Genomic DNA, 12,069 nt, shown 5'->3' on the forward strand with positions numbered 1-12,069 from the left:
CTGTCACCAGTCACAGGGGCACAAGCTCTCTTCCACTGGGACTGAGAGCTGTAAGATGCCTGTGTCTGCCCAGGAAAGCATGGGATGTGTAAATAGACACACACTTCTTACCTATCACACATCCTTGCCTACCAAACTGCATCAAAATTAAAAGAGACTTACAAAGTATCGTCCCAGCCGCCTCAGGTTGCTATGCTCAGAAGCTTCCCTGGAGTTCAGTATAGAAGCCTGGAGCAGAATTAAAGAACTCAGAGGATAAAAGTGGCAATTCAGGGGGATTGGTCCCAGCTGGTCAAATTCAGTGTGCACCGGGATTGGGGGGGAGGGGAAGGTATCTGAGTGAATGTGGAGGGAGAAATCAATTGACCATAGGCTGAATCAGCTTGCTGTGCCCAAGCTCTACATCCTAGCTGCCCCCAAGAGCCACAGTTCCCAAATAAAAGATGGTGTGTTGTCCCTGACTGCAGAGCCAAAGAGGTAGGGGAAGATCATTTCAGTTTCTCCGTTGTGAGACACCGAGTCTGTAAGAACTCATTCCTCAGAATTTTGCAGGAATTAGTCCTGGTGTGAAATACAGAGAGCCAGGGAAAGACCTGGGGCCCTGGCTGGTTTCATTGCCCTGCCCACTCTGTGTAGAGGAGTTACCCGCACTCACTGGTGCAACTCTGTGAGCAGTTCCTCCACCACACTTCCCACAATCTGTGGTTAGCTGTGTACTGTTCAGGTTTATCTTTCCCCATAAGAATACAAGCTCTAAGAGTAAGGTTTTATCTGTTTCTTTCCCATCCCTCTAGAACAGCATGCAATTTGCACTGGATAAATATTTATTGGTTGAATGAGTGAATGAATGGAGACATATTTTCAGTAACTGGAGGCAGCTTCTGTATAAGAACACTGGTAACCTCATCTGCAGAATCCAGTAACTGTAAAACCAAGAATCACAACAACCTCCATTGCAGTTTTCATAGCACGACATATGTACTACCTGGTTTGATCCTTACATTGGATCTGTGCGATAAGTGCTATCATTTCAGTCTCACAGCTTAGAAAAATGAGCCACAGAAACATTCAACGATATCGCTAAGATCCCATAACTGTTAAGTAACAGACCTAAAATTCAATTTGCTACCTCCAAGGTCAGTGTTTGGTCTGTGCCTGTGGAGCATGGTTTGAAAAATGAGCTAACTTTAAAGATTCAGATCCTTTTCTAATGTTTGTGTCCATAAACACACAGCCAAACATCATCTGCATCATCCATGGTAGATTCCAACATAATCTCTTTACCCAGGAAAAGGTGTGGTCTGGTCAGGGACGTTTGGGTTGGATCCCAGACCAGAGCTGCAGGAACAGGCTATGCAGCCTTGGACAAGCCTTGACATCTCTCATGGGGCTCAGTCTTTTCTTCCCTCACAGTGAGGCTCTAATAAAATAAGATAGAAAATACCACAGAGACGGGCCGGCGCCGCGGCTCACTAGGCTAATCCTCCGCCTAGCGGCGCCAGCACACCGGGTTCTAGTCCCGGTCGGGGCGCCGGATTCTGTCCCAGTTGCCCCTCTTCAGGCCAGCTCTCTGCTGTGGCCAGGGAGTGCAGTGGAGGATGGCCCAGGTGCTTGGGCCCTGCACCCCATGGGAGACCAGGAAAAGCACCTGGCTCCTGGCTCCTGCCATCGGATCGGCGCGATACGCCGGCCACAGCGCGCCGACCGCGCGGCCATTGGAGGGTGAACCAACGGCAAAGGAAGACCTTTCTCTCTGTCTCTCTCTCACTGTCCACTCTACCTGTCAAAAAAAAAAAAAAAAAGGCAAAAAAAAACACAAAACATTAAAAAAAAAAAAAAAAAGAAAAGAAAATACCACAGAGACATAAACTCAGCCTCACAGCAGGGCTCTAGGGCACTTGTGTCCTGAACCTCCCCTGAACATGAAGGGTCCCAGCTCCCGCCCCCACCTTGCTTCCCTATTATCCTGATGACTTTTTCCTAAGTCTGACTCTCACTGCAAAGCCCATCTCTATAATTGGATAGCAGGGATATATGCACAATGTTGTGGATTTACTAAAAATCACTGAATTGTAATATCTAAATATGGTATGTGAATGATATCTCAACTTTTCTTTTTAGTTAAAAAAAAAAAAGGTAATCTGTATAGTTCAAGTCAGAGGCACAAAGGCCTACCTTAGATTTTAACTGCAGGGATAGGGAGGAGGCAAATTAACTGTAGGAATTTTGAGGAAAAGAAAGAGGCAAATATGGTCATAATTTTAAGTCAGGAAATGAGGGGAAATGGTGCTTCCTTGAACAGAATGAAGGGCAAGCAAGAAGCAAAGATGAACTCAGTATAGAGTTACTGGGCATAGCTTTTGGTGGTCCACACAGGTACACATGTACATCTGCAGACTGGGGAAAAGGGCCTGAAATTCTTGGAATGGTAAGGACTTGGTACTGACTACATAGAAGCCATGATTAAAGACTAGACTTGGGATGAGCTTTCTCAATGTAGAAATTTAAAAATATCCAGCAGAGATTTTCTACCTCCAATATTCCAAGTTTTCTCTAAGTTGTGGAGCTTTTTCAAAGGACGTCCTCTGTCCATCCCAGTTTACAGATCTAGAATATTATTACACATTCCATATGAAGCATATGGCAGTTTATTCTTAAATAAATTGCAAACATGGTTTCTGTAATATAATATTATTTGTGATATGGAAATAAAGAGTTTCTGTGTCTAATCCTGTACATGAGATACAGGTGGACTTCAGGTTCAGCTATTATGTCCAATTATATTCTGCATCTTCCTGGGGAAACATTTGTTGGTATGATTTTTCCAAAGCAGAATCACTAAAAAGTATAGATACTTTTCAGCTTTGCCTGACCACCATTACCTCAGTCTCCTATATGTCTATTTATTTTCTCTGTTTTTCCTCTTGGATTTGCACATTTGGTTCTTTTTTTTTTTAAGCATGCTTTCTAAGTTTTTTGTTTGTTTGTTTGTTTGTTTTTGACAGGCAGAGTGGACAATGAGAGAGAGAGACAGAGAGAAAGGTCTTCCTTTGCCGTTGGTTCACCCTCCAATGGCCGCCGCGGCCAGCGCGCTGCGGCCGGCGCACTGCGCTGATCCGATGGCAGGAGCCAGGTGCTTCTCCTGGTCTCCCATGGGGTGCAGGGCCCAAGCACTTGGGCCACCCTCCACTGCACTCCCTGGCCACAGCAGAGAGCTGGCCTGGAAGAGGGGCAACCGGGACATAAGTTTTGATTGGGTGCCTGACATCGTGGATCAAAATTTGTGAAGGCTCTGTACAATGTTGTCTCTCTCCAGGGTGGGCCAAGGTTTTCTTTCCTGCAAGCAGACAGGGGACTGTTAGATAACATCCAGTCTGTCCAGTTTTGATTTTGGGCTTGGTTACTTCTGGTTTATTTCTATTTTCCCATTATTCCTAGCACATAGTTATTACCCTAGAATCCCTCCCCAGTGTAGCCATTACTCCTTTTGTGCAAGCTTCTTGAGTTTTAACTGAAATTTGAGAGGTTTGCCAAAGATCACCTGTTTTGGTGAGACTTGAATTCCAACCTCTGTTCTCCCCAGTACTGTTCACTGCTGAAGTCTGCTCCACCTTTTAATCCCCCAGCTGCATGTCCTTCTGGGTGTCTTGGAATCTCTAAGCAAGTGTAACCTACGTATAACAGATGACCTAAGGAACGTCGTTCTCATATTCAGCAGCTCACTTATCTGTGTTTCTCTCGACTCCAGCAGGAGACCTCTGTCTGCTCAGCATGGTGAGGAGATGTCTTCTGCTTGGGCACTATTCCCCTGCTGAGAAAGAAGAACACCCCAGGCAGCAATCAGGGATGCATGTGAGGCTCATCTGACTTACCATCCTCTTCTCAAGGATCACAGAACTCCAAGTTCCTGCCGGGGTGGCTGCTTCCCAAGGCTTTCAAATGTCCATTTTTTTCAATAACTGGTTTCATAGATATTCTAATAAGCATGATAATGTAGTACAAGTTCTTCCACCAAAACTAGAAAACTGAATCAATAAAACTAAATGATGGACAAAGGCTGGCACTTGGAAATCTTGTTGGGGGTGGAGGGCAGAAACAGAGAAATGAGAAATAGCAGGAAAGAGAAAGAAGAAGAAAACTAGAACGTGCAATTTTATGCAGGCTAAGAGAGAAAATTCCTATGGGCTCAGCATTATCAAAAAGGGGGAAGGGGGTTATGAAAGGAAGTCTAAGATAAGGAACGGATCTGTGATGAGCAGCAGAAGGTCATGGGTTTAGAATTTAGTAACTGTCCTATGTGTTTATCTTCACCAGATGGTAAGCTTTTGGAGAGGTGGTTGATAAGACTTATAATTGTGTGTATCTTCACAGCACAGTTCGAAACATTCAGCTCATAAATGATATGATTAGTATGAATATCTAAGCAGCAGGCTGGCGTAGAGCTGATAGTGCCCTTAGAGGAAGGGTTGGTAGACACTAATTTAGCGGAATCCTCCCTCCCCACCACTGCCCAACCTCGCCAGACTATTTATACACACCAGCAAATGTGCCAGGTGTGTAGCCTTTAGTTCATGACTCAGGAAGACAAGTGAATTTAAATTCAAGGATCCCAGCTCACATGTAGAGAAAAGAAATTTCGTTTGTGCTTTTCCTTGATATCCACGCAAGTAATTACCATAAAGGTAAACACAGCACAGAGTCCAGGTGATCAGCACTGGGTCCACAGGGAATCTAATTTCCTCTGCTTCATTGATCAAAATATGTTTTCCTTTGAATTTGGAGAAGAGATGCCTTTATGTCCACCTGACCATTTTGACAACTGGGATTCTGACTACTGTGGGCTCACATCATCTTGGCTTCTCTACCCAAAAGGAAAGAGCTTCTCCAAGTCCCCTACCCCATCTTACCTCACCCCCACTCCGGATGCAAAGCTGCTCTTGGTCCCTGTGCCTGTCCCTTCTCAGAAGTATCCAAAATCATTTCCGCTCCTGTAGACACATTCTAGCTCCATAGAGAATGTCAGAGAGCAACAAGGTCACAGACAGGTGGTGCTACAAGTGTCCACACAAGGCCACATAATACCGTGGACGGTGGCCACGTAATACCGTGGATGGTACCGTTGTTCAGAGGTTTGTGTGTAGAATATTGGAGCCAGACTGCCCACATTCCCATCCTAGATTTGCCTCTTTTTCTTTGTGACCTTGGATAAACCTGTAGTCTCTATGTGCTTCAGTTCTATTGTCAGTAAAGCAGAAATAATAGGGGCATTTATCTTGTAGAACTGCTGTGAGGATCATAAAACACAACATAAATATGTGATGTGGATGCTTTCATCATTCTTACTGGCATGTCCAGTCATAGTCAATCCTTACTCTGTGGCTGTTAGGTAAGGACTGTTGGATTGCTCAGCACTGGGCAAGCCAGTGTTTGCACTGTGCTGGGTCAGACACCCCTCCAAGTGGCATGGAGGATGCAGGCTGGTCTAGGGTGAGGAGCAGCTCTTCCAAGGAGCTAAAGCCCTGCTGTCTCGGTGCTGCTTAGAGGGAGGCTAAAAATAAACAGGTTTAGGGAAGGGGTCTGGCAGGGGAAGGAGGTAATGGAGACTGACTCCCTGGAAGAGTCATCACACTCCCACCCCAGAAGCAGAGAAGCAAACACCACCTCCAGTTTCCCTTCCCATGAAGTGGGGTGATCAGTGACTCACTCCAACAGGAATGCTTCTTTATGAGGGTGCAATGCATCTGCATCAGGCTGATTAAAAGCTGTTCTTTGTCAACGTATCCACTGCAATATCAGAGCACCTGGAACGCAATTGCAGAAAGGGCTTTGGAGTCTGACATCGCTGCTCCTGAGCCTGGGCACTGCCACTGACCACCTCTGATCTCAGGAATGTGGCTTAGTTCCTCTGGTCCTGTGACCTTGTTTATAAAATGTGGGTGGCAATTTTCACTCCTCACGATTCCTGTTGAATGTCAAATGAGGTGGTGTTGTATAATTCTGTGCACATACTGTACCAGGCACAGAGGAAGTAAACAAGACAACACCATATGTCTGCTCCTTCCCTACCTTAGTGAATTAGTGTGTCCAAGTGCACAGAGGTACCTTACTTGCCAATCTATCCATCCCATAGAATCACAGGTATCTCCAGAATTCCTAGAATTGTACTGTAGCTTTTCAACACCTAACAACAAAACTCTGACTGCTGTGCTGTATATTTTATAGTCTTATTGCTCTCAATGCCATACTGTCATAGTTTTGATTTTACCATGAAAAAGGTAGTCATTACTTTTAAAGAATATATAGACCTTTAAGGCCTGGCCAGGTACTTGAGAGGTCCAGACTTATCCTATTTGCCTGTTTTCAAAGATTTATTTATTTATTTGAAAGGCAGAGCTATAGACAGAGAAAGGCAGAGATAGAGAGAGAAGTTTTCCATACTATGGTTCACTTCCCAAATGGCTGCAATGGCCAGAGCTGGGCCAGGAGCTTCTTCTGGGTCTCCCACGGGTACAGGGGCCCAAGGACTTGGGCCATCTTCCATTGCTTTCCCAGGCCGTCAGCAGGGAGCTGGATCAGAAGTGAAGCAGCCAAGACCGAAACTGGTGCCCACATGGAATGCCGGTGTTGTAGAGGCTTAACCTACCATGCCACAGCACCAGCCCCTCCTATTTGCCTCTAAATGGGTTAGAAAATTGGGTGAAAAGCAACAGCAAACATGGACAGTGCTGCCACAAGGATTTATAGATTGTGCTGCACCTATTCACGCAGGCTGTCATGGAGGACATAAAGGATCAATCTCTTGAAGTGAGTAGAGAGCTAACACCTCAGACTCCAATTATGGGCATTTGACTAGCACCCTTGACTCTCCAGCAAAATATGATTACTGGGTATCCAAGGAGAAAACATAGGAAGTCCACCAGGAAATAAACTATTTAGGGCTCCTCCTCACCCTTGGGGAACAGAGACTGGCCCCAGAAAGCATACAGGTTATGTAGCAGATTCTTACTCCTACAATCTTAAGATAGCTTAAGGCATTTCTTAGACTAACATGTATGGGTCCCTAGGCAAAAGGAAGTAGCAAAGCTTCTGTATCAGGCTTTCAAGAGCAAGCCAGAACAGGGGTCCCTATTTTGGGGAAAAAAAAAAAAAACATAGCCTTCACCCAGTCTAAGACTGCCCAGGGTCCCTGTGCTGGGGTTGCTAAACCCAGTCCTTTGAAACAGGCCAGCAATTAGACACGCTAACGACTGCCCAAGGAGGCATCTGTGCCATGCTCCAAGAATGTTTGATTGATTCAAAAACTAAATAAGTACAAAACCATATTTGCATTTGTTGAATGAGAACAGACAGCTCCAGGACAAGGCCAAAGAGGGCTGAAATTTCTGGACCAACATTGGATCATGGAAATCATGGCTATCATCTCTCCTTGGCCCTATCAGTTCCACATTTTTACTGCTTCTCTTTATACCATGTGTCTTTGATGCTCTCACTCATTTTGTCTCTAATAGAACAAATGCTGTCCAGCTCCAGATGGTTGTGAGGCAGGGCCTCGAGCCTGTCCTGTTGAATGATGTGACCAGCCCTCTGGACTGCACAAGACGATTTTTTCCCAGGCCATCCCCAAACCCTCAGGACAGACAGCAAGAGAAGAATATATATAAATAGCTCTATGCCCACATGTCATTTCCAAAGAAAATGCAGAAGATGGACCTTCATCTGTGTTACCTCCATAAGATTATGAGTTACTTCTCTTGAAGAGGTGAATGTTAGGGTAGCTAGATAGATCTGAGCCTATATATGAATGAGGAGCCACAGAGAGAAATGGGAACTTCTTTTTGATGGAGCAAGGAAGCAAGCCTTGGAAAAACCAGCTTTTACTATCAAAAGTCTTGCCCTTGTTCAATAAACTGTTTGGGTAGGTCCCAGCCCTCTCCCTGTGAGCAGCTTAGGGGGCTCATATCTGCCCTTCCTATTATAAAGTTCTTGGAGGAATGTCACATGTAAAGCACTTGTCTCACAATATCCCCAAAAGGGTGTTGTGGGGGAGAAATGGAGGACCCACAGCAATATCCTTACTCCAGTCTGAATGCAGACTGGGCTCTCAGTTCTTTACCCAGATGCCTGCCTGGTCTGTCAGGTGCTCTCACTTCATTACGGCTTTTCATTAAGCTTGGCTAGCATGTTTATTGGTGTGTGTGTGTGTGTGTGTGTGTAGTCACCAGATCACAGTAGGTATTTTATCTCAGGCTATTTCAAAAATTCCTTCATTTAGAAACTTACATGAACTTCTTTTAGCCAAACTTACCATGTTTGCATTTATTTGCTTGTCAGTGTTCCCCATTACTTCATTACTTGAGGTACTTGGGAGCAGGGATCATGAACCACTGGTCTTTGTACTGTCACTGCTTAATTTAGTATTTGTCACATAGGCAGTGCTCAATAAATCTTTTAGTGAACTTGGAACTGAGATATTATTTCTACCTAAATCATTTAATTGTTTTAAATAATCAAATTCAATACTATTCTCCAAACAATGGATTACCAGGATTCAGGATAAATGATGTCAAACCCTATTAGCACCAAAAATAAGTATCTGTTCACATCATTAACTCATCACTGTGGGGAGCAACCCGGGCTAGACTAAGTTACTGGAATTAAGACTTATTCTATGCATCTGCTCTCCCACAATATGGCGCTGGGAGAGGAGAAAACAGCTTCTACGCAGCTGCCTCTTGCCAACTTGAGTGATGACCTCCAGGAGCTGATCCTGCTCCTGATTGGAGGAGAGCAGCGTACTCGGCGTGTGGGCAGCCGAGTTGGGATTGGCAGAAGAGGACTATAAAGGAGGAGAGAGACAACATGCACCAGGAACATCTAAGGGGAACATCTAAGAGGAACACCTGTGCAGCCCCCGAGAGAGCCGGCCGGCGGTGTGCCGCTCCCCCGCGGAAGTGGGGAATGTGGCAGGGGGAACCGCCCTTCCATGGAGGTGGAAGGGACGGTAGCCAACCCGGGAAGGACCAGCAGCAAACCCGGGGAGGGCCGAGCAGACGAAAGAACAACGCAGGGTCCTGCGTTCCTCCATGAAGAGGGGGAGCGACAATCACTAATAAAAGATGCTCACAAGAGAGGTCAAAAGATCCCAGATATTTCCAAAGTACATTCTGTCTCCCATTTCTCTTCTTTTCCTACATGTTTCCAAATAACCTTTCAGGGATTTCACTAATAATAACAAAGACAACAATCTGGCTGATCCCAGTTACTGACCGCATACCACCTGTCTGTGCAAAGTGCTTCACACGGGCTGTTGGAATCTTAGTTGTAGCTCTGTGACAGGGTCAGAAAGAGGACAAGCTGGAGGTGCTGTGATGCCCAGTAGAGCAGCTGCCTGAAGTCACTGAGCTAACAAGCAGAACTCAGATCCAGAAGGTCGACTCCGAAGCCAGGACTCTCTGCCACTGCACCTGAATCCCTCGAAGCCTGTCATCTGGGCTTCCAGGATCTATTCCAAAGACTCCACATCTCAGTTTTTCCTTTCTGTGCACCTTCTGCTACCTCCTCTATAACGTACACTCTCTACACTTTCCAAACTCTGCCATGGCTTGGGAAACATGTGCTTCCTGGGATGCTTTCTGGCCTCCTCTACACTGCCAACCCCATCAACCTTTAAGACCCAGCTCACATACCGTCTCTTCCCCAAAACCTTCCCTGATCCCCAGTGCCCCCCATCCTTTTACCTCCCCTCTCCCCAACAGGTGTCTTCTATGCCTGTAAAAATGGTCAGAGTACTTTCTTGGTATTACTCCTAGAACACAGAACACCTTGCCTCTTTAGTCTTCTGTGCAGACTCCCCATCTCTGCTGCACGCTGCTAGCCTTGGAGGCAGAATCCACACAGGATCCAGACTTGTCTCTCCTGCCCCGACAACACAGGCCCTCCCACTGCAGCCCAGGTGTTGTCTGACACAAAATCAGACAGGTCCTCCTACTCCCTTTCCAGCTTTGCTCGTGCCCTACCCCCAGCTTAAATGATTTAATGGGTCCTTGTGGGACTCACCAGTGAAGCATGACCTCACCCACATGTTACCCACAGCCACCGAATCAATCAAAGGGCCACAGAGAAATGAAAATGCTGCATAAAACCAAAATAAATCATTGCCAGATTAGGCACCATCTGCACGTTGTTGTCAACAAACAGAACCAACACTGCTTCTCATTTCAATCCTGGTCTGCTCAGGTTGCACAATGAGGTCTGAACAACAAGGAGCTGAGATTGCTCCAGAGACAGGCTGCATTCCTGAATTTACTTTGGGGAAATTCCATAAACTCAACTGGCATTTATTAGGCACCTACTACATATCTGATAGCCTGCTAGCACTGGAGATAGAGCAGTGACAATGACTCTTCTGTCAAAGAGCTGAACACAGTCGTAGACCCATAGATGGAGTGGGGAGGAGAAAAGATGGGCAACTTCATCTTGGTCAAGTGGCCTTGGGCGATGCCCACTCTGTTCTCAGTCTCAGCCTTGGTGTGTTCACCTGTGAGATGGGAGGATAAGCAGGTGTAATGAGGAGCAAGTGAGATAACAATGACATAAAGACCTGGCTCATGTCAAGGGCTTCTGCTGCAGGACCCATGGCTGTAACTCCTCCCTCCACACAAATGCAGATGGTAAGTGAAGGACTGACACACAATCTAGAGAAATATGCCCGTGATGGAGCTGTCATATAGCCTCCTTCCACATGCAAAATGGAGCTAAATGAATTTTATTTTCCTGGTGATATTAATTTCAGAATCATTCCCCTTCCTATGAACTTCAAATGGTGCTCCCCAAAACTAGGAACCTTCAAATGTATCTAGAATCTGAATCTTAGTTTCCTTATCTGTGAAGCAGAGAGGATAGTAACCACCTCATAGGGTCCTTGTGGGAAATAGATAACTCCTACATTTATTCAACAAATATTTGTGAAGGCCCATGATGTGCCAGCACTGATCCAGCTACCAGGAATACAGCTGAGAACAAAACAGAGTTTTATAAATCCATGTCATTCTAATGGCTGAGGAAAGGAAACCTGTATTGATGTAAAATACAATTGATGTAAAATATGTAGGTCAGGTGGTGGAAGGTGTGCAAAGCACTGAGCACAGCACCTGGCTTGTACTAAAGCCCAGTGTGTGTGCTAATGGAGATAGTGACCAGAACCAGGAGAAGCAAGCATCCTCAAGGTGAGGCTCAACTCCATGATGGGTGAGAGGAGTGGAAACAGAAATGCTGTGGCAAAGTCCACAGTGCTCTTCCTTTCCCCTTACAAACAATGGAAGTGCTTTTCCTGCTCAGCCAATCCCTCCCTAATTCGCTTTCTCATTCAACTGTATGGTCCAAAACATCCTCCAAACACTTTATTGCCTTAAAAATGAAATTATGTTGGCAAAATGCATACATTCTGTGACCCTTTGTCTCCTGACACGGAAAGAAATGAATCAACTCAGTGTTTGTCTTTGTCCTTGGGATAGGGTTCAACATCTTAAACATTCAGATACTGACCAAAACCAAAATCTACCCCTGGAACAAGGTCACTGACTTTAAGTCTACATATGAAAAACCAAAAATCTGTGCAGAGCTGGAAGTTTCCCAGTTTCCAGTGAAAAAGCGTTACCCCTTATACATAATGAAACCGAGTCTCTGAGGGGTTAGAGTCGGCACTCAGCTCAGGCAATCTAATTCCAGAGTCCATGCTGTTATCACTCAATCCCTCCTGGCCTTCCACTACCACAAGTTGCTGAGGCAGTAGTATGGCTAATGCAAATGAAGCAGATAACCCAAAAGCTCACCACAAATGTCATTCTCTTCCTTTAATGGGGGACATTATTCCACCTACCCATCTACCCATTATCTGTCTTTCCATTAATTTATCCACACACCCATGTATTCATATTCTTTTAAAAATTTTATTTATTTGAAGGTCAGAGTAACAGCCAGAGATGAAGGGAGGGAGGAAGGGAAAGGGGGGGGGGACAAAGAGAGAGAGAGAAGAGATCTTCCATCCACTGGTTTGCTCCCCAAGTGGCT

At 45.4% G+C, this 12,069-nt stretch overlaps 1 protein-coding gene across 1 annotated transcript in view; it reads right to left on the reverse strand.

Moving 5' to 3' along the window:
* Window positions 1-9,752: 9,752 nt before the first annotated feature.
* The window catches only part of TMEM65 (transmembrane protein 65), a 121,274-nt gene continuing 118,957 nt past the window's right edge, over window positions 9,753-12,069 (reverse strand). The window contains exon 8 of the mRNA XM_070075477.1: window positions 9,753-10,537. Within this exon, the coding sequence (XP_069931578.1) occupies window positions 10,481-10,537 (57 nt within the window). The 3' untranslated portion in view covers window positions 9,753-10,480. The remainder of the gene's footprint in view (window positions 10,538-12,069) is intronic.

This window comes from Oryctolagus cuniculus, chromosome 6 (genome assembly GCF_964237555.1).
Source record: "Oryctolagus cuniculus chromosome 6, mOryCun1.1, whole genome shotgun sequence".
NCBI classification, from domain to species: Eukaryota; Metazoa; Chordata; class Mammalia; order Lagomorpha; family Leporidae; genus Oryctolagus; species Oryctolagus cuniculus.